General features: G+C 35.5%; 1 protein-coding gene across 2 annotated transcripts in view; it reads left to right on the forward strand.

Moving 5' to 3' along the window:
- LOC113070493 (PQ-loop repeat-containing protein 1-like) overlaps positions 1–10,466 on the forward strand; it is a 39,988-nt gene extending 29,522 nt beyond the window's left edge. For both annotated transcript variants that reach the window (XM_026243793.1, XM_026243794.1), the window contains exon 5: positions 7,789–10,466. In XM_026243793.1, coding sequence (XP_026099578.1) covers positions 7,789–7,963 — 175 coding nt within the window. In that variant the 3' untranslated portion in view covers positions 7,964–10,466. The remainder of the gene's footprint in view (positions 1–7,788) is intronic.
- The last annotated feature ends 11,717 nt before the right edge of the window (positions 10,467–22,183 follow it).

Here is a 22,183-nt window from a genome sequence, read left to right on the forward strand (position 1 = left end):
AATTCTTGACATGGGCTTTTTTGTGTGTTCATGTTTGTATTTTCACAGAAATGGATTCCTAATCTTTTTCATTTCAGATTTTTGACCCTGAGGGCTCTGTTGACACATGTGAGCAAAGGGAGTTTTTTTTTTTTTTTTTTTTTTTTTATTTATTTCACACTATTGTGTGTGTGTGTGTGTGTGTGTGTGTGTGTGTGTCTGACAGCCATTTTCAGTGTGAATTATATTTCAAATGGCAAATTTGTGAATATATATTTCATATTCACCCTATGAACACTTTTTTTCTCCTAAAGCATAGTCTCTAACACATTGACTCATTCTCATTATCCTCGGTTTCCATATTGTCTGATGCAAGCAAAGACCTTAGATACAGGCAGTGGTCGAATTGTGAGAGAAGAAAAATCAGGGGGTATGGTGTGATATTTTGCTTTTTGTGCTTTTTATATTTGTTCTTGTGCCGGCACCTTGTCTTAGGACTGTCATGGGTAAATAAAAATGTCAATAAAACCGGCCATTGGTGGCAGCAAATCCTTGTTTTAATAAATAATTTATTGAATCAATCAAATCAAATGATTAGTTCAAAATGGCTGATTCAATTAGAAAAGTGAATGGACCGTTGAATCAATGGCCCACATGATTCATTCAAAAAAAAAAATATTCAAAGAATTAAACACCGCATTGCTCTACACTGTTGTATAATATTATTATAGGGTGACCATAGGATGCATCCTGGGAAAATGGCTCATATGGTCCCCCTATATTATTAGCCTATTTACGTATGTGCTGATATTCAGAAAAGTACATTGCTTGTGCAATGGATATAAAAGCATAAAAACTGATACGTTGGTATTTTTTCTTTCATTGAATGCATCCCCCCTCAATTTGAGTCCTGGATACAGTCCTGGATACAGGTTGTTGGGGTAGAGGGCCATTCAGACAAAGACTTATAATGACAACTATAACTATAAAGATTTAATAACCGTTCTAATAGTTAGAATCTAATGACAAAAATAACTGCAGCTTAAAATAAAATATTATTACCGTTAGTGTGATGAATTGCTTAAAAACTGTATATTATTGTTATCTATATACTGTATTATTGGTTATCGAAATGTGTACCTATCATTCTTGGTGTTAATGGGCCTCAAGAAAATGAAAACCTTTTCTGATTTTACAATACTGGCTCTACTGCTTCAATAGTGTTAAAGTTATGTTTTAAGACATTGGCTATTCATAAAACCAGCTGTTTTAGCACAATTTAGTATGTAAATAAAGGTAAATCGATACTACAGTATGCACATTTTTTTGTGAATTATGAGATTATTTTCAAATTGAAAAAATGTATTTCTTTAATTCAAAGCACTATATTTAATTAAGTCCCAAATACTCTATTACACAACATCACATTGTCTGCTGTCTCTCACTTTTCCTAGCTCAGATACCTCCACAGGAGCTTTAAATGAATAAAAATAAAAAAAGTTAACAAAAAAAAGTTCGAGCCATTCAGCTCTAAAGTCGGCTGAAACCAGTTTCTGGGGTTTGGGCTCCATGCTAAGTCAAGAGTGTAGTTAGCATCAGGACCGTGCTGTGTTGATGAAGCTGAGTGCGCTGTAATCTGTCTCCGTAACAAGCAGAGACACACAGCCAGATTCTCCCACGAAACTGAGCTTCGCCATGGGCCTTGCTGCTCACACAGAGCCCTGATCGGCCTTGATTACCCCAGGGAGTTTCATGCTCAAAGGAAACGTTTCCCATATTTATAAAAATAAGGAAGCAGTGGATGTGACTTCGCTGTACTGGGAATCTGGGGAACAGAAACTGTCCTCACTAGTATAGATGCAGGTCTGATTTGTTGTGGCTGCTGTTATGACAACTGGTGGGAGCTATTTGTCTTTCTGTGGTCTGTTTGTGCATGTGATCTACCTAATATTCACTTCAAATGGTGCTCAGTGATACACTCAGGTGGCCAAAAAACCTTAATTTATCATAGCTAGCTAAGGAAATGCAGAAAAATGGATACATGGAGAGTGAAGGAAATGCTTTATTAAACTAAAACAAGTCAACAATGAGGAATGCTTTTTCTCTTTCCTACTTAACGGCAAGAAAATTGGCTACTATACTTTCAGAATGAAGTATACATTGTATACTACTTCCTGTTGTTTAATAACATGAAATATGTATGTATATTCTCTGAAAATAAGTCTTATTATCTTACACAGTTTTGCTTTGCAAGTAAAACTATCATGTATTAGAAACTTTACTGAAAAACAAATTACACACATATTAAGTAAATATTATTTCACAATGTACGGTACAAGTTTGGGGTCAGTAAAATGTTTGAAAGAAGTCTCTTATGCTCATTAGGGCTTTTTTTTACAGTTAAAAAAACAATACTGTAAAATTTTGGCATGTTATTACAGTTTAGAATCACTATTTTCAATTTTAATGCTATATTTTAAAATGTAAATTATTCCTGAGGTGGCAAAGCTGCTAAAAAATTTTTTTTCTCCATCAATGTAGTGAACGTCAGTTGTTTCCTGCATATAGAAAATAAACATACTGTATAGAGTCACACGATATTAAATACAAGCCAATAATTGTGATATGCTGAGCCAATGATAATTTTCATGTTATGTCCAATATCTGATAAATCATATATATTGTAAATCTAATCTAAACAAATTTTATTCAAGAGATGCAGGAGTTATCTAAATCTTAAATTTTTGAATACCCAATATAGTCCCCTACTGTTAAATCAAAGAATGTTGTCCTTCATGGCTGATAACCAATATTTTGCAAATATTTATTGCATCCCTAATACAGAGCATATAATTCATAATTCATAGTCCAGAAATAGTATGGTAGTATTGTGTTCTAAATTTTTCACCTCCGCACACATTAGCAAGGTACTGTATGTCTAGACATATTTCGATCTTTGAGTTGCTATCGCTTAGAGGCACGCAAACATACAGTTACAGCTGTTGGCTGTCATGTCTGGGTTAATTAGAGAAGAAAAAGCCATTGGAGTGGATCCCCACATGATCCAATGTGTGGTTGGGTTTGCCGGAATACTGCACATTCCCCATTGATCAGACCGAGCCGTGTGATTGAATTAGAGGAGCCGCTAGCAACCACGACTTGCCAGGACCAGTACCGCAACAGAATTATTCACATTCCCTCCAGGGCAACTGCACAGTGGAGCAGGGGGAAAGAAACAAGAAATATACAAGACGGCAGAGTGCTGGTGTTCTGGAGGGAATGAAAGACAAAACCATTGTTTTTTTTTTTGTTTTTTTTTTGGCTGACATGCACATTTATATGACATTAGCATCACTCTTAATGGGTTTCTGTATACAGAAGTAGAGATATATCATGGGAGGTGTTATAATTTCCAAGAGTACTGATTTAAAGGTCGCTTGAACACTCTACTTCCATCCAAAGTATGTTGCAGCTGTGCTGAATGTATTTCCAGACTGTTTTGATTGGTTTAAGCTTTGTTTGATAACCATATAGTAAAGAAACATAATTTGACTTGAGGCCTTTAATGTCTCCATCATTTTTTGTCTGTCTTTCTCTTAGAGGTTTTTCTCTGGTTTTTCTTTGTGTGTGTGTGTGTGTGTGTTGGAGACTAATCTCTTTTAGGAAAAGTGCAAACTCTTCTGTGTTTGAGCCGGATGGATCGATCTACATACATATTAAATTTTTTGTGCTTTTGAGGATGGCCTGTCTTTTCTCTTATCACCCGTCTTCAAACGTGCCAAACTTTTGAAGAGCTCACTTTACCATGAATAGTTCATACAGTAGCTTTCTCTGACCGATTCTCAAGATTTTGTTTTCGCTTGTCTTTTTCTTTCCACAGGCGAAGAGCGACTATAGAAGCAGGATGAGTTTCTGTTTCTCTTCTGTCCCTTTGTGGACATTTTATCACATTGGAATTATAAGGCTCTATCTGCATTCTGAGGAATTTAGTGATATTGAGCTTTTAAGTTTTTGGATTCCATATAGTGTTTATCACATCAGTCCCAACATCTACACAACTTCTTCTATCTTCTATCTTCACTCTTTTCCTCATTCTGTCTGGCTGTTGTAACTTTGTATCTGTCTATTTATGATGGTAATGCTCTGTCTAGTGCTCTATCATTTGTTCTGTCAATGTATCTGTCTTTATCTATATGTCTTTTCTTCCATTTTGGTTACAATAAATCCTTTTTTTTCTTTCTTTCTTCACTAGCGCCTATCTCTTTCCTCTCAGTGCAGATATGAGAGTGTCGGGTTGAAGAGGATCAATTGAAGGCTTGTCAGGGTTGAGTGCAGGGCTGTTCAGTGTGGACTGGGAGTGCTGTAACCGTGGCTTCAGTTCTCCCAATCAATGCAATAATCACTTCTACCTCTCTCATATGCCCTGAAGCGCTGCTCGCTGTTTGCTGAGCGTTTCTTTCATCTGCTGTCAATCCGCATAGGGCTCGGAGAGTAGCAGGGGAAAAGATAGCGGTTTGTTTTTGTGAGCGAGAAAGGGTGTGTTTGTCTTAGAATGAATGTTTGGGAACAGTTGAAAATGTTTCCGCTCTCTAGGCGGAAGATGGAGAACCATTAAGTGGTTTTTGTGTAGTCACTGTTATCGTTGCTCTTGTACAGATGACCCACGCTCCTTAATTACCTCATTAATGTTTCATCCCCATTAATGATGTTTGAAGATGGTCTCTAGTCTAGAGTAAACTAATGCTAAAGACGAATGAAGGAGGAGAAGAGAGAGGGGTTTAACTTTAAGATCAGTCGTAAAGGAAACATTTCGTCTCAAAGCATATTAAACGGCATTTCCAGCAATTAAACATTCCATTTTACAAAAGGAACATTCCATATTGGTCTTTCCAGTTTATTTCTATACCTTATTCACCTTGATTGCACTTTTGTAGGGGCTTTTGTAGCACCAACCTTAAGCGTTTGGTGGAGAAAGTGCTCCAGGACTATGAAGATGTACAGTAGTGCCTAATTTTTTTGAGTTAGCAGGGCAGTGTCCATAAAAAGGCGTTTTAGCACAGTAAAGTGTCTGAGATCCAGATAAATGAAGACATTTCACACTGCTGTTAGCAAACATTGCATCTCCTCCCAACAGATGTTCCTGCATCCTCATTCACAATCTTCCTGTGACACCAAAACAATGCATAGAGAATGATAAGAAAGAACATAATGCACAATAATCAATGTCATGCTGAGATGGGTGAGTTTGCAACATCAAGTAGACAACTATGGAGCCAGAAGAGTCTCAATAAAGATAAATGCACACACTACATTCACATATGCACACACAGGATTCATAGATGCACACACATGATTCATAAATACACACACAAGATGCACAAATGCGCACAAAATTCACAAATGCACACACAAAATTTATAAAGCACAGAAGATTCACAAATGCATACAAAATTCAGAAATACACACACAATTCAGAAATGCAAACAACATTTACAAATGCACTCAAGATTCACAAATGCACAGAACAAGATTCAGAAATGTATTTCTGATGCACACACACATATATCTTGATTCACAAACTGCTTGCGGTCTGTGAACTTCACTGCATTTGTGTGTGAATTTTGAGACTCCCCTGACTTGGCTCGACACACAAATGCTTTTTTTTAAACAGGGAATGATCTGCAACCAATCAGATATCTCCCTTCTTTTAGCCAATCACAAGAATGCACCCCACGTGGGGGATTGTTTACTTATAAGCCAATCACATGAACGTGTTCACACAGCAATTGTATTAAATTGTATGAAAATACAGATGTTTAGATTACAATTCAGGTTTATTTTTTATTATTTTTTTACAAAATATAAATTTAAAAAATGTCTCAATACATATAGCCCAGTGACTGCAGAAAAAAAAGTTAACCATGGATTCATAAATTTGCAATAGGCAATTATTTCATTTTTATTGAAATATTTTAATGGAAGTAAAAAAAAAAAAAAAATGTTTACAACTTTTTGAATATTTAAATATATCTAAATATTCTTTTGGATGCAATATAGAAGTCACTTTAGTTATAATATTCAGTCCCTACATGAAGAGAGAGTCAGTGGTCCGCTGCAAGAGGAAAGTGGCTCTCTGGCTGCGAAAAGTGGGTCTCCGGCTGTCGTTCGCTTAGGAAAGTGAGTTGATCGCTGCGTGAGGAAAGTGAATCGTTCGCTCAACTTCGCTGCTTGAGGAAAGTGAATCGTTCGCTGAGGAAAGTGAGTCGCTCGCTGGATGAGGAAAGTGAGTCGTTCGCTGCGTGACTCCTGAGGAAAGTGAATCGTTCGCTGCGTGACTTGTGAGGAAAGTGAGTCGCTCGCTGGGTGAGGAAAGTGAGTCGTTCGCTGCGTGACTCGTGAGGAAAGTGAGTCGTTCGCTGCGCAAAGTGGGTCGCTGGCTGCGCAAAGTGAGTCGCCGGCTGCGTGAGGTAAGTGAGTCGTTCGCTGATTGGCTTATAAGTAAACAATCCCCCACGTGGGGTGCATTCTTGTGATTGGCTAAAACAAGGGAGATATCTGATTGGTTGCAGATCATTCCCTGTTTTAAAAAAGGCATTTGTGTGTCGAGCCAAGTCAGGGGAGTCTCAAAATTCACACACAAATGCAGTGAAGTTCACAAACCGCAAGCAGTTTGTAAATCAAGATATATGTGTGTGTGCATCAGAAATACATTTGTGAATCTTGTCCTGTGCATTTGTGAATCTTGAGTGCATTTGTAAATGTTGTTTGCATTTCTGAATTGTGTGTGTATTTCTGAATTTTGTGTGCATTTCTGAATTTTGTATGCATTTGTGAATCTTCTGTGCTTTTTAAATTTTGTGTGTGCATTTGTGAATTTTGTGTTCATTTGTGTATCCTGTGTGTGTATTTATGAATTATGTGTGTGCATGTATGAATCCTATGTGTGCATATGTGACTGTAGTGTGTGCATTTATCTTTATTGAGACTCTTCTGGCTCCATAGACAACTAGCTAGAATTAATCATTTCATTAGTAGCTGTCTGCTTCTGCTGCCCAATGTTGTTTGAGTGTCTTATTTATTCTGTCGGGGCAACTGCTATGAGTATGAAAAGTCCAATGATCATTTCTCTCTGTCTGTGACAGATGATGTATAGTCTGTACACATCTTTATCCCACCTTTTCTCTGTTTACACTTGAATGAAGTTAATGAACTCATTCAGCATAAATACTGCTGAGAAAGCAGCTTGGTTTCTTCTTGGAAGTTTTCACAGCTAAACTTTTCAAAAATGAAGGAGGATTGACAATAACAAGTACTGTGCTTTGGTGTTCCCACCTGTCCCAGGATGAATTCTCTGCATATGATGCATAAATGGATCTATTCATAGCTTCTATGAGCCGTTATATACCTTAAGTTAGACAATTGTGTCTACCCATTTCCTCATCCCTTCACGATTTTATAAAAATGTAATATAAATAATTGCTCCCTCTAAATTCAAAAATTCAATTCTGAAAGCGACACCCCATTGCACTCTATTGCACAAGACTCCAGAGTCTTGTATATGTGTGTGATATACAGATGTACGACTTCATAAAGTAGGAGGACAGAAGATTGTATAATACATTAGTCTGATGTGTTGGTGACGCCTTAAAAGGTTTCGAATGAGGTTCATTTATCAGAGCTTTATAGCTGAGTGGGATGTTTCCAACTGCTGAGAGATTTTTCATACATATGTGTATATATATATATGTGTGTATATATCAAAACTTCAGTCAAATTTTCTATTTCTCTGTCTCTCTCCCTCTTTTTCAGTGTCAAGATGGTGCTTTTATGGACGGCTGGTGACATCTTTAAGACCACGTATTTTGTGATCAATGAAAGCCCCACCCAGTTCGTTGTCTGTGGTGCGGTACAGATCTTAATTGACATTGCTATTCTGCTCCAGGTGGGCTACTACGGCCAGGACACCAGGATCAAACTGGGCTGAGATCACTACAGTAATGATGGTGATCAACACTCCTAAATAAGGATATTCTGCATTCTTCTTACCTGCAAAACTACATGATTTTACTTTCACTATTTTTTTTTTTAATACACAGTGGGGTTCAAAAGTCTGAGACTGCTAGTGAAAGAAGTTCAATTTTGCTTTTCTCTTATCGAATATGTCTTAGATTTAATGATTATATTTAATCATATATTTATTTATTATTTTATCAATAGTTTTTCTTTTTAAGAATTGCATGATTAGCATGACAATTTGTGTGAAACTCTCCATTGGAAATGTTAACTTATTTGGCTAATAATAATTAAATAGTAATAATAATCTGACCTTTTTGTATAAATTTTATTTTGGATCCCAGACTTTTTTGCCTTATTCAAGTTATTTCAAGTTATATATAAGGTTTCATTCAAAGAAGAGTGAACAGGCCTTATATGCACTGGCTGGACATCCTTATACTTTTTTTTTTTTATATATATATATAGATACTAATCAAGCCTACAGATTGACTACAACCTGAGAAATGAATTCCTTCGAACTTTTTTTTCAATTTTTTACATTATCTGTATTTTTGCTAGCTTTTGTGAGAGCAAATATGCTCTTAGTGCAATTGAAGTGCTGGGGAATGCATGTGCTATGTATCTTCCACACACTGGATTCAAACTGCTAGCTCATTTCTCAACAATCTGTGGTCCTTTTTCATCTTAGAGCACTTAAATCATTGTTACTTGCTTAGTTGCACACAAAAATCCAAATTTTAAGCAGCAGATTAATGTTAGGCTTTTAAACATGAGTCTTTGCTCAATTGCTGATGAATGATTTTATTACCTAACTTTAATTACCAAACCGTATCAGTGGAAATACATCACGTTATGCCTTAAATATGTTATGCTCAACTGATTTATCATGAATGATTGCATTTCAAATGACAAAAACATTTTTTTTATTTGTTTTTATCTCATATATCAATAGTCCTTTTTTAGCACAGTAATTTCATTTTACTGTTAGTGCCAGTGTTTTGAAAAATATTTATTTTTATCCAAAGTTTTTGATTGGGAAATGTGTAATGAAAATGTGTAATAGTCCAATGAAAAAGCAATTGTAGTTAGTTAACCACACAAAGCCAGAGATGGACAGCTTTGGGCCATATTGGGTTCATAGTCTGCCCTGTCCTTTAAAGATGACAGCGAGTACCTCAACCAGTCATATATCACATGTTTATCCATGCATGTCACACCAAGATGAAGGGCAGTCTACCCACAAATATTGACATTTGGAATGTTTCTGGACTGCTGAGAGAAAAAAATGCAGTCACCTCAACTCAGATGCATCTGTGGTTGATCAGCTATGAGGAGACCTCATCATAAAATAGTTACACTCTATTAAGTTATCATTCACACCGGAACGGAGTTATGTTCTATTTATCGTTGCGAAAAAAAGGTCAATACAAGTTTAAATCCCACTGTAGCGCCAGGCTGCTCAGGGAGGACTACATTTGTGGCCTTAAAAATGCACTTTCAGATTCCTTCTCACTTTTGGCTCTCTTTCTTCCTCGCTGCCCATATTACACAGTAGGGATTTTGACATGCCAATGGAGTGTTTAAGCCCGTTGGCTCCTTTAGCATTCATTTATCGTCAGCGTTTAGCCGTTGGTTATGACAGATGGTCACAAGGCCTCAGCCTCTCAGCTGTTTACTCCCTGCATGGGCAGCATTTTTGGCTTTAATTCTCATTGTGGTAAGACTTTGTGTGCGGTAAATATTTGTTCTGTTGTGCTGTTAACCACCTCATTAACATATCTGACCCCAGCAAAGGTCAAAACCACGTGTGAGCCCACTCTTCTCTAAAAAAAGAATACATTGCATTAATGTAGCACTATGAAATACATATGTTTGAATGTCATATGGAGATATGTACCTTTGTTCATTTTAAGTTAATATTGCCTGATTGATAACATACACTACCGTTCAAAAGTTTTGGGTCCTTTTTTTAATAATAAGAACTTTTAATAAGAAGAATTTTTTTTTTTTTTTGAGCAGCAAATCAGCATATTTGAAGGATTTCTGAAGGATAATGTGACACTGAAAACTGCTGAACATTCAGCTTTGTATCACAAGAATAAATTACATTTAAAAACATTTATATTAGATCGTAATCATATTTTACAATATTACTTAATCATCCTCAAACTTTGAATGGTTGTGTTCATGATTTGTGCCATTTTTTTTAACATCCAAAGACTTCCTTTTTTAAATAATCATGGATATTGTTTTATTGTGTCCATTTATGTTTCCAATTTTCACAGTTTTGTTAGTTGCACATGACTGGTACAGTAAATAGCTTTGTAATTCTCTCATCATCAGTGAGGAAATCGCACTGATGAGCAAGATAACGGTCTATTATGTGTTTAATGGTGTGGTATAATGATCGTTTAATGCTGCCTCAATGGTCTAGTCAAAAAAAAAAAAAAAAAACATTTTTGTCATTCAGGTTAAAAATGTGCCTTAAAAAATGACACATCAAACAATCTTTAACCTGTCATTATGAATGCAGCATTATGGACATTATTCTTTTTTTTTTTTTTCAGGATATTAGTGATTATGGTATTATGTACACAATAAATGACTGCAATGTTATTGTATGAAAAAAAATCAATATTTCATATAAAAACACATGAAATAACCAAACAATACTCTGTACTTTTGTCCTTTATTTATTTTGTCTTTGTCTTCCTTATATCCTGTTGTGAATACCAGATGAACCCACATTGTCAGCATGTTATGTAACAAGATCTGTACTGATTGTTGAATTTTTTTATTTTTTATTTGCTGAATTATTTGTATTTGCAAAGCTCCAGCGACATTTGATTTAATAACCTCTGATGCATGATTGCACATTTGAAATTACATGTAAATTGCTTGTGTGACCAGTGTAGTGGGGTGTAAAATTGAAAAACCAAATTCCATCCTTCCCTGATCCTGTACTGAGCATGTGTGACAGAGACAGTGAATGACCCTTACTGATCATGAAGACCGCTTCGCTGATCACAAAGTGTTCAGCTTTCCTGCACTGCACTCTGACCCACAGTTCTGAACTTGACAGTACTGCACTTTACAAGGCTGCATGATATTTTATAGATGAGAGACTAAGCCTTCTGGATACCTGTATCCATCCATTAATTGAAATCCCTTCCATTAATAGTATGGTAAAAAATAACATATATCTAATATATATCTAATAACAGATGATTCTTGCTCAACTTTCTTGATGGACCATCTTATGTCATGTGGACATCTCTGCTGTGCTTTAAAGCTGTTCTTGAGATGTCCTGATAATTGCTTCTACAGCTGTGGCTTGACCTGACCTGAGTTATGGTACATTTCTCCTTTGCCTTAATATCGGTTTTCCCATTTATTTACAGTTACCTGAGAGAAAGGGCAATTGTGTCATCTGTGAGATGATTGATGTTTGTATTAATTTCCTTTTATAGACACAAAAACATGTGGAATGTTGCCAGTGATGTTTGTTACCTAACTATAGTGCAGGTGTCATATTCCACAGGACATAAGCTATTCTGATAAAGGCAACATGCCAGAAACTATACTGTACAATAATGCAATGCTTTTATTAAAAGGTTCTTAAAGCGAGCAGTATATGTCTAGATTCAGCTGCTGTCGGTGATGTATTGTAGATGCTTTATGAAGTATGTGGGCAGTTGGATATTTTGTTCCTACAGTATCTGCACATCATCATCTAATGGGGTCAGGAGGTCATGCTGCACTTTAGCTCTTCACTTGAGATACCATTACAGATATCATTAAACATTTGCAGGTGACACACACACACACACCGCTGCTTAATACTTTTTGTGAAAACGGTGATTAAAAAAAAACATGATAAAAAATATCTTAAATAATATTAATAGGTTGAAAGTGACTGTCAAGACGTTTATAATAATTTGTATTTCACATTAATTCTGTTCTTTTGAACTTTCTATTCATCAAAGAGTTTTCAACAATTATAGTAATTAGAACCACCAATAATCATTTTTAATAACTGAGCACCAAATCAGCAAATTAGAATGATTTATGAAGGATCATGTGACAATGAAGACTAATAATGGCAGCAGAAAAGTAATTTAAAATATATTAAAAATTAAAATAAATTGTTTAGATATACTGTAATAATATTTCAGAATCATATTTTTACTGTATTTTAGATCCAATATACAGTATGCAACCTTGGTGAGCATAAAATAATTAATTCGAAAGCATTAAAACAATAATTATTTTGAACTTTTAAGTGGTAGTGTATAAATTATTTATACAGATTTGGTCATGTTGCTTGCTTGTTAATAGATGGACAATATAAGGGAAAGTTAAGCAGAAATAAATTAGCTTGTCCACAACATTCTAATTTATTGAGATGCACCTGTATATAAATAAATTATTTCTTTTTTTGATATTTCCCCATCTGTATACAAGCATCACTCCACGTGTAAATAACACAAGGACCATCATTAGTACTGACTGATCAGTTGTATGTTTCCATCTCTTTCCCTGTCTTCATCTCTTCCTATCCTGTATGAACATTGACCTGAACAGATTCCAGGGATGCTGCTTCGCTGAATGATGGAGAGGCTCTGTGATACCTGTGATTGTTTTAAATTGTCATAAACGCCTCTTTCAGTCTACCCAGTCTAAATTATTAAATCTGATAGTGTAATAAGAAGGTCTCATGCACAAGAAGAGGTTGAAATATCTTGTCACCAAGCTACACCTGGCTTACAACTGTACTGTGCAGTGCAGGGACTGCACCACTGCATCACACCTTTATTCACAGGATTTGAGTTATATTTAAGTACAAAAAAGGCAGAAATTCACTGTAATATATATATACTGTGCAGTGCAGGGACTGCACCACTGCATCACACCTTTATTCACAGGATTTGAGTTATATTTAAGTACAAAAAAGGCAGAAATTCACTGTAATATATATATATATATATATATATATATATATATATATATATATATTACAGTGAATTTCTGCCTTTTTTGTACTTAAATATAACTCAAATCCTGTGAATAAAGGTGTGATGCAGTGGTGCAGTCCCTGCACTGCACAGTACAGTTGTAAGCCAGGTGTAGCTTGGTGACAAGATATTTCAACCTCTCTTGTGCATGAGACCTTCTTATTAAACTATCAGATTTAATAATTGTATATGTATGTATATATATATTATGTGTGTGTATGTATGTGTGTGTGTGTGCATCATTTCTGAATTTTCAGCTGATAATAACTGCGAACACACTACACTTTATATTTATATACACATACACTTATTTATCTAACACACATACATACATTTTTGCACATAATACACATGTACATACATAACTGCATTTTTGTAATATACCTGCCTACAATTGTCAATTTGTATATTGTCATTCACTATCTACTTATTTGAATTTTTTATTCTTTTATTATGTGTTTTATGTTCTGTCGCTGTCATTCTGTTGTACTGTGGAGCTTCTGTCACGAAAACAAATTCCTCGTATGTGTAAACATACCTGGCAATAAAGCTCATTCTGATTCTGATTCTGATTCTGATTCTGAATGTGTAGCCTATGTACATAGAATTTCATTGATATTTTAATGTTAAATACAATTTAAAAATTATACTTTTGCTTATAATATTAATAATTTTAACTGTAGAAAATGTAAATGTATTGTCTTGTTAAATTAAATATACATTTTATATTGTATGGTATGATAACTAAGAGTTAAACAATTACTTGTTTTTTCTGAAGCAATTCTTCTTTTTTTCTTCTGTTAGCATTTTTTAAAGTGCTTTAGACATGCCATTTATTTATTTTGCTTCCCTTTGGATTTTTCTTTCTTTCATTCTTTCTTTTCTGTGTAAGGTCAGGCTGTCAGCTCACACACCCTCTCAGACAAACTGCAGCGCCAACGGTAGTCAACAAAATGACTCACTGCCGCCGATACTGTGCCCTGCCACTGCTGTTCCAAATGGTTAGCAGAGGGGCTGCACTCACTGACTTCCCTGAATGACTTCCTCTGAATGCCCCTGGGCTCCTTTACCCGAGCAATTAGCCCTCAGTCTGATTGAGGGCAGTCTCCATCTCAGCCTGAATCACTCTGATACACCGTATTTAAATCAATATCAGTTTCTCTCCCAACAATTACAACTTTTTTCTCATTACTGGTGATTCAAATGAAACAATCACTAATCGGGCCATTTGGCAGTGGAGATATTTTCTGCTCACAGTTTGTTATGAGCCATGTTAAATTATACGGTAAGTTTATGGTGCGCACAACCTTTCTCTTACTTTCCTCCATTTAATAATGGGGAAATATTGAATTAGGTTTTTAGCATAATGATGAAGCATATATTACTATGACTGATATAGATCATAACTGTCATTGTCTTTTCATCCATGCTATAGGCACACTGGAGAAAATGTCCAACTGGGGAATTGCAAAAAGTCATGCAAAGGCTTTGGAAATGGAGCGTAACTTCGGTACGAAGGCATCTGTGAGAGATTATGACAGAGGAATATCACTTTTGTTTATGGCCGCACCCCTCCCCTTGCTTTTAAAGGGACAGTTCACTCAAAATGGAAGGTTCTGTCATTATATATAGAATTTCTATGCTGCTCTTTGTTTGCTGTAATCTAAACGGAAGTAATTTATTTATTTTCTATAATTATTTATTTTTTCTACCGGTTTCTATTTTATAGATGTTGGTAATACTTTTTAGATAACATCTCTGTAAGAGTACGCACAACCTCTCTTAACCTTCCATGAAAAGTGATCAAAGAGCAGAGGAGACATTAGGAGTCACACTAACATGGTGTGTTTCAGCTCAGAAATGGTCCATGCGGCTCTCTTTCCTTCCTCACATCACAGAAAATTTGATTTCAGGAACAGAACCAAGCACTCTTGTTTCCAAACTGCTCCCTGGCAGGCTTATATAAAAAATATGGACAAGTGCAGGAGGAATTTTATGAAAACAATTATATTTCAGTTCAGTCAGAGAAGTTGCCTATGATTATCTATCTATCTGTCTTGCGGTACTTCTGTCAATTTTTTAATTTAGAAATTACAATTATGAATAATATGAAAAATATGAATTTCAGTTCATTTGAGTTCCACTTCCTTACATTTCTTAGAATTTGACCCTGTTTTATCATGAAAATTTATGAACAGCTGCACATTTATTGCTATTGCATTCTGTGTATCCTTTCCATAAGTACCCATGATATTAATCCAATGTCCTTGAATCCTCTTTTATTTGCCTGCATTGACGCTGTGCTCATGCTATAGCCACAGCCTTTGGGAAATGCAAATATATGTAGCGCCGAGGCTAATTATTATTTCTGTCCACACTTGCTGAGTTTTATCTCCTTCTATCAGTCACAGCTCCCATCTCTCTCACCTTTCGCTGTTCCTTATGCCCCCTCATTTCCAACCCATCTCTTTGGTGAATAGCTGCCTGAATGTGTTCTTGCCATACATTTCTATACATTGTGTCCCCCAGGGTAGACCCCTTTTGTTAGGCATGACTCTTATTACATGAGGGGACGTCAAGGGCATCCTGGTCTATTCTGTGGCCTGCTCCAACCACCTCCCCCTGGTGAATGTTATTACCCATCCCCTGGGCAGTCATCCCACACAGTCTCATTAAACAGGATCAAAACCAGTACAGAACATAGTACGGGACCCTCCTTGTCACTGCTGAAGGTGACCATGAGAACCTCATGACGCAGGTAGCTTTGTTTTGTTCATTCGATGCTAATGTGCATTTCAGCAAGAAGATATAAAGTTACTTAATGTATAATATTCTATATGGCTCTGCTTGTTCCTGTATATTTAGTTATTTATATCTTATGAGGTGCTTTATCTTTCATTCTCTCCATTGATATTCATTACTTCTCATGTTGCCATTTCAAATAGAAATGGATTCACATTACATGATACACTCTCGGAAAAAAAGGTACAATTTTGTACCAAAGAAGGTACAAACCCTTGTCACTGGGGCAGTACCTTTTACTGGTACAAAATTGTACCTTAATGTGAAGTAACAAATTTGTACCATTATAGTTTGTACCTTTAAGGACATGATTTGTACCATGGAAAACCAAAATGTACCTTTTTTTTTTTTTACTTACTGGTACAATATTGTACCTTTATCTAAGGTACAAATTTGATCCTTTAAGGTACCACCCCAGTGACAAGCCCTTTTGTACCTTAATCGTGTCAAATATGTTCCTTCAAGAACTATTAAAGGCCATTTTTCTATTGAATAAAATCAATTTAATATGAGAAACAATACACATAAATACATTGTATTTGAATACTTTGTTACAGGTTATTTTGTAAAATACATCTCTGCAGTTTACAATGAAGTTTTCAAACATTTTTAACAGGACATTTCTCCATTTGCTACAAAATATTTCACTAAATTGTCACAATATGTCGATTTCATTTTCCCATCTAAAAAAAAAAAAAACAAGCTATTCACAATACACATAAATACATGTTTGAATACTTTGTTACAAGTTCAAATATTTCTTGTTTTGTAAATACATCTGTACACTTTACAATGAAGATTTAAAAATTTTTAACAGAACATAAAAACATTTCTCCATTTATAATATAAAATATTTCACTAAAATGTCAAATGTCAATTTCATTTTCCAATCTACAATAAAAATTCACAAGCTATTCACAATACAACTTAGACTTTTAAATTTTTAACTTCCACACAATAGCCTTGAATTTACATAACATTAACAGTTTTAAAGGAGTAATTAAATTATGTATAGCATTATAAACATTTTAATGAGATGTAAACCTAATGTTTTGTAGGTGAGTGACTATGCATATCTGGCTCTTACATACAAATGGTCATCAACCACATAAAGGTCAAGTGCCTGTTGGTCAAGTTTCTCTGCTGGCATCACACAAAACCAATCCTTATCATTTGAAACACGAAATGCATGGAAATGAGAGTCAAACGATTGTGGGAGCAACAGTTTCCCACACAGTATCCACAATGTATCTACACTGAAAACGTACTTAACCTGAAAGAATAAAGGAACTTCCTCTGTATGCACAACATCAATAACAAACACATCTTTGGTGCTGTACTTTACATTATTTACACGTTGAAGTGTTTTACCTGCAAAATCTATGGCTTGACAACTTTTGTGACTTTTAAGTGTATTTTGAAGCTCTCTGGGTAAAAATGTAAATGGAGTGCGTATGCTTGTTCCAGTCACTTTTTCATAATCACTCAACATGCTTTCTGATGAAAACTCCCAACACTGTTTGAATTGGTGTCTTTTGCTTAAGGAAGCAGCAATATTCATGAATGTCTGTGAACAATTTGGACATGCATAGGGTCGTGGCATCCTCTCAGTCTAAGATAAAATAATCCTGACAACAGCAGTTGGCAATGGTTTGTCACCAGGTGCAGTTAGCTTCAACACATGCCTTTGGAGAAAGAGTAGTGTGTTCCTGTTGTATGAGGGACGAAAGGTTGAATACAAAATACGTGCAAAAAGCAGAGAGAACACTGTCCTCCACCCCAACTGCTCAGCAAAGATCCCTTCATTTTCACAGTGCTGAAAATTCTCTTCTCGCTGAAGACCTGTTTCCAGTTAGACGCTCCCAAAATCTGTACAGTGGGATATGGTGTGGCTGGTTCTTCCTAAACAGAATGGAAAAAACAATATTACAAACATCAAAAGTAAATCTGGATTAAATTCATATTCCCAATGACTAGTTACAACTGTCTATCTACACTTAAGCCAGAATAGTTTTTATATCATCTTACTTTCAGGGATGCACCGAATAAATTCAGGGCCAAAACTTCTAGATGCACTTGGCCGAAAACTACTTTTTAAAAAATAATTATTAATTTCTTATTTAAAAAATGTGAACGTTTTACTCTCGAATTAGTGATTTAACATCCCGCCCCCCAGGCAGCTTATAGCCTGTATAAAGACGTACAATATTCAATTTGTATTTTCAATACAAGCTGTCTAAACGGAAAACATGCATACCACAAAGACTCTCTGCAACAGCTTCTCTTCTGGCATCCATGTAATGTGCTTCTATAACGGATTTCCCCTTAGCCAAACTCAAAACATTGGACACAATTTTGCTGAAGGAATCCTGGAAACACCGGCTTAAATTTACGGCATGCATTCGACCCATTTCCTGGAATAACAAATACAAATACGAAAAAAAAAACAAAAAACAATTAATTTTAATTAATGTTATTTATTTTCTCACCATAGTATAAAGCAACAGTTCACACACCATGCTCTAATGGGAACTTTATACTATTTTTCAGCACTGAACTAGTGAATATTGCCATAATAGAATAAAAAAAAAAATTTAACTGTAGCAAGAACCAACTGGTGCTAAAACAGCAGGTTTCATGACCTTTTAAGCATGTCTATAAATTGTATATTACTTTAATGTCTAAAAAATAAATATTAAACAGTTGACTTACATATCCATTTCCCTCTGCATCTCTCAGGTAAGGGTATTTGGAGATAAGAGCCTTGACTGCACAAACATAGTCACTGTTTGAAGGATATCTATCAGAAGATTAAAAAAAGTGCGCAAATTTACTACAAATGTTTACCAGGGTTTGGAATTTAAAAAACAAAATAGTGTTTATTAAACTTACAGTGTGTGCTGAGCCATAGTCTCGTGCAGCACTCGTACAATTTTATGCCGGTAAGTGCTGATCTTATGACGTGATTCTTTGTTATCCAATTTTAACTGAACATCCTTTGGGAATTTGGTAGTGAGAAGACGAGGAATGGGGCTGAAATTCTTTGCTCTTGGCTGTTTAGACAGAGGAATGACACAGAATAGAGATGAAACAGTACAAAAATGTTCATATCACGATTATAGTGACCAAAATGATCTCTGAATTTTAACAGCATTAGCTACGTTTACATGGACACAATCAGAATGAAATAAATACAATTGATGAATCCGAACAAGGTGTTTACATGAATGATAAATAAAGTAATCAGGTTGATGTGCGCGTTTATGTGTCACAAGTTTCAAATCGGATTTGATGTTTTGACATGCGCACACTGCACAAATATACAGAGTTTCCGGCTGTTCGTGCATAAATATTCTCCTCTATTGGTTATTTATTTGTTTTAAACAGCAGACATAATATTAATTTGTCTCTGGTCATAATTTAGAGTAGATTAACCGTTTTGCCGTGCTGCTTATTGATCACGCAGGAAAAATGCCCCTCACCACGGCCAAAACCAGACATCTTTGGATAAGAATCCAAAACAAGGACTGGTGGGACGTTGTCCTGCTTCACTTCACAGAGACGCGAGTGAAATTAGGATTTTAGAATGACGGGAAACTTATTAATATGACACTTTATTCAACAGGAAGAACAGCTCGTTCCACGCGTCATACGTCATTACGCTATTTAACGTCATTGCACAGTCCTTTCAGTTTCGGTTTTCAATCCGGTTCTCTCGATCGGATTACAAAAGGGATAAACCGCCCATTTCAATCCGATCTAAATTTCATCCGGATCAAGCTAAATCAGATCGATTAAGGTGTTTACATGAAGGTTTTTTAGTCCGATTGAGCCATCAATTAAATTACAAGTGTCCATGTAAACGCAGCTATTGATAAAATGTTCTGGAATGTTCAAAAAGTACTCACATATACTGAAATCACTTCACAGAGTTATATGTCGAAACCAACAAAAATAAGCAGCATTATGCACTTTTTGTAACATAAAATGATGGCCAGATTTTAAATAAACAAATTAATTAACCGACTTAATTCATTTGGACTTATTTTACGATCTCTTTATTGAAGTTTTGAAGCATCAGAGTTTGGGTTAATAGACTTCTAATAAAGTTACTTCTGTGAAATCTTTCAGACTTTGAAGTGCAGTTTTACTGTGCTTTATCAAGACTGACATCAATGTCATTCTGGCAAAAAAAATAATACAAAATTTAAGGACTTAAAGAAAATCAGTCAATCAGAAGAAAATATAAGGGAACATAAATAAAACAATACGAATACTTGCCTCAAAGCTGAAGGTGTAGTCAGACTTTCAGACGGTTCTTCACTCTGGTTCTCTTCAAGTTGTTGGATAAGTTTGATAAATTTAACTTGCTTCTTAAAAGACTTCTCAAAAAGTTGTGCTATCATGTGATCCGTGAGACCAGCACTGACAGTTTCCCCATCAACTTCAAAATCTAAGAGTCAAAGAGACATTTGCTAAGTTTCAAAAAACTTACAATGAATGAAATGTATATGACTTATAGATAGGGCAGAATCAGGTAACGTTAATCACACTATTTTAAACACGGGGAAAGATTGATGGGCAGAACACAAAGAACACACGTCACAAGTTTGTCTGGACTTTTGCAAGATATCTACTTTTTGAACATGCACAAGACGGACGTTATTTGTATATCAGAGTTGGGTTTGGGCTGAAAACATGAAATGCACAGAGTTTAATAGGTATGAAACCGTATGTGTAACGAATGTCAAACGTTAAATTAACGCCTGGTTCAGATTACACGATAACATTTAACAGATCAGTTTGACGCAGGGTGTCGTGGGGATTCATAAACCACAACGGGCGTCGGGACGCAAGATTCAATAGTTTCATCTCGTATAGTGTGTCATAACTGCCCACTGCTCCGGGTGTGTGTTCACAGTGTGTGTGTGTTCACCGCTCTGTGTGTGTGCGCGCACTTCGGATGGGTTAAATGCAGAGCACGAATTCTGAGCATGGGTCACCATACTTGGCTGAATGTCACGTCACTTTCATAATAGGCGACAAACAATGTCGCGAGTGCGATGCTTCACGACATCACGACTAGCATGTTTAATTTTTAACGGTCATCCACGACGGTTCTGTCAAGAGTGAGTGAGTATGTGAGCGAACAACAGTGAGTGTGTGTGTGTGTGTGTGTGTGTGTGTGTGTGTGTGCGCGAGTGAGTGAGCGACAGTGTGTGTGGGCGAGACACCGTGACTATCATAACTGACACAAAAATCTTGTAAATTAATCTGAACCAGGCATAACTTAATTTACCAGAATTGCAGCACACAAACTAAATCACTTTATACTATAAGCGGACGGTTAATAGCACTGGATTCGTACATAAGCTAAATAAACTTGCTAATGCCATGCTTAAATAGCTGTAACATTTTATACATTTTTGATTGGATTAAATATAAAACTCACCTTTGAATTTTCTCTTTTCTTCCTCTGAGAATTCGAGTCCGGCCTCTGTTAATTTTAAAAGGAGTTCTTCTGACGACATCGACGACAAAGCCATGGTTGTCTGCTTCCCGCTCTCCGTTCTGTTTGAAAATTCTTTGGCCAATCAATGTCGTGTTGCTATGCCTATGACATATTGTGTATTGTAACGTAATATTTAAGTAATTAACTGCTTTAAAAATGTCAAAACGTGTACACAAATGGATAACAGCATTGCATGCTGTCGTATATGCTAAATTTACGTTTCTAATTTCGCTTTGAGTAGTTGAAACATTTAAATTGTTTGTCACATGTACTAATTATATAAAAACTATAAACACAAATAATCAAAACTCACCTTTACATTTCGTCTACAAACTATTTGATCATTTAAATCCAGCTTCTTAATATTTTTGAGCTTTTAAGTCGAAAAAGACAGAAGCAAAATGCCTGGACGTGTGTTTCAGAAGTGCTTCTTCCCGCTCTCCGTAATGACAGAAAATTCCGTAACGGCTGCAGCAGCGATGCCGAATTCGACCAATCAGTGTCTTGTTGCTATGCAAATTATTTAACACAGCAACCAATCGTGCATGAAACAGTAATTTGGTTGGATTGCAAAGGAAAGCAAAAGACAAATTGCGTGGATACCAATGATAAATGTATTTAATCATGATTGTCTATTAAAATATTTATTAAAAAAACTGCATGTATTTTGTTTTATAAATATCACAAAACCTGTTTCCTAGTGGTTTTCACATGTTTTTAGCACTATTTTCAGAACTGTTATGATAATGTACATTTAAGACAGTTGTATAAACTCATTTAAATATTTTAATCTGTAAATTATTCATATCTTTACGATTTAATCATTTTCGTTCACAGAGATTGTATGCTATTTGCAAAT

Source organism: Carassius auratus, unplaced genomic scaffold, assembly GCF_003368295.1.
Source record: "Carassius auratus strain Wakin unplaced genomic scaffold, ASM336829v1 scaf_tig00004546, whole genome shotgun sequence".
NCBI classification, from domain to species: Eukaryota; Metazoa; Chordata; class Actinopteri; order Cypriniformes; family Cyprinidae; genus Carassius; species Carassius auratus.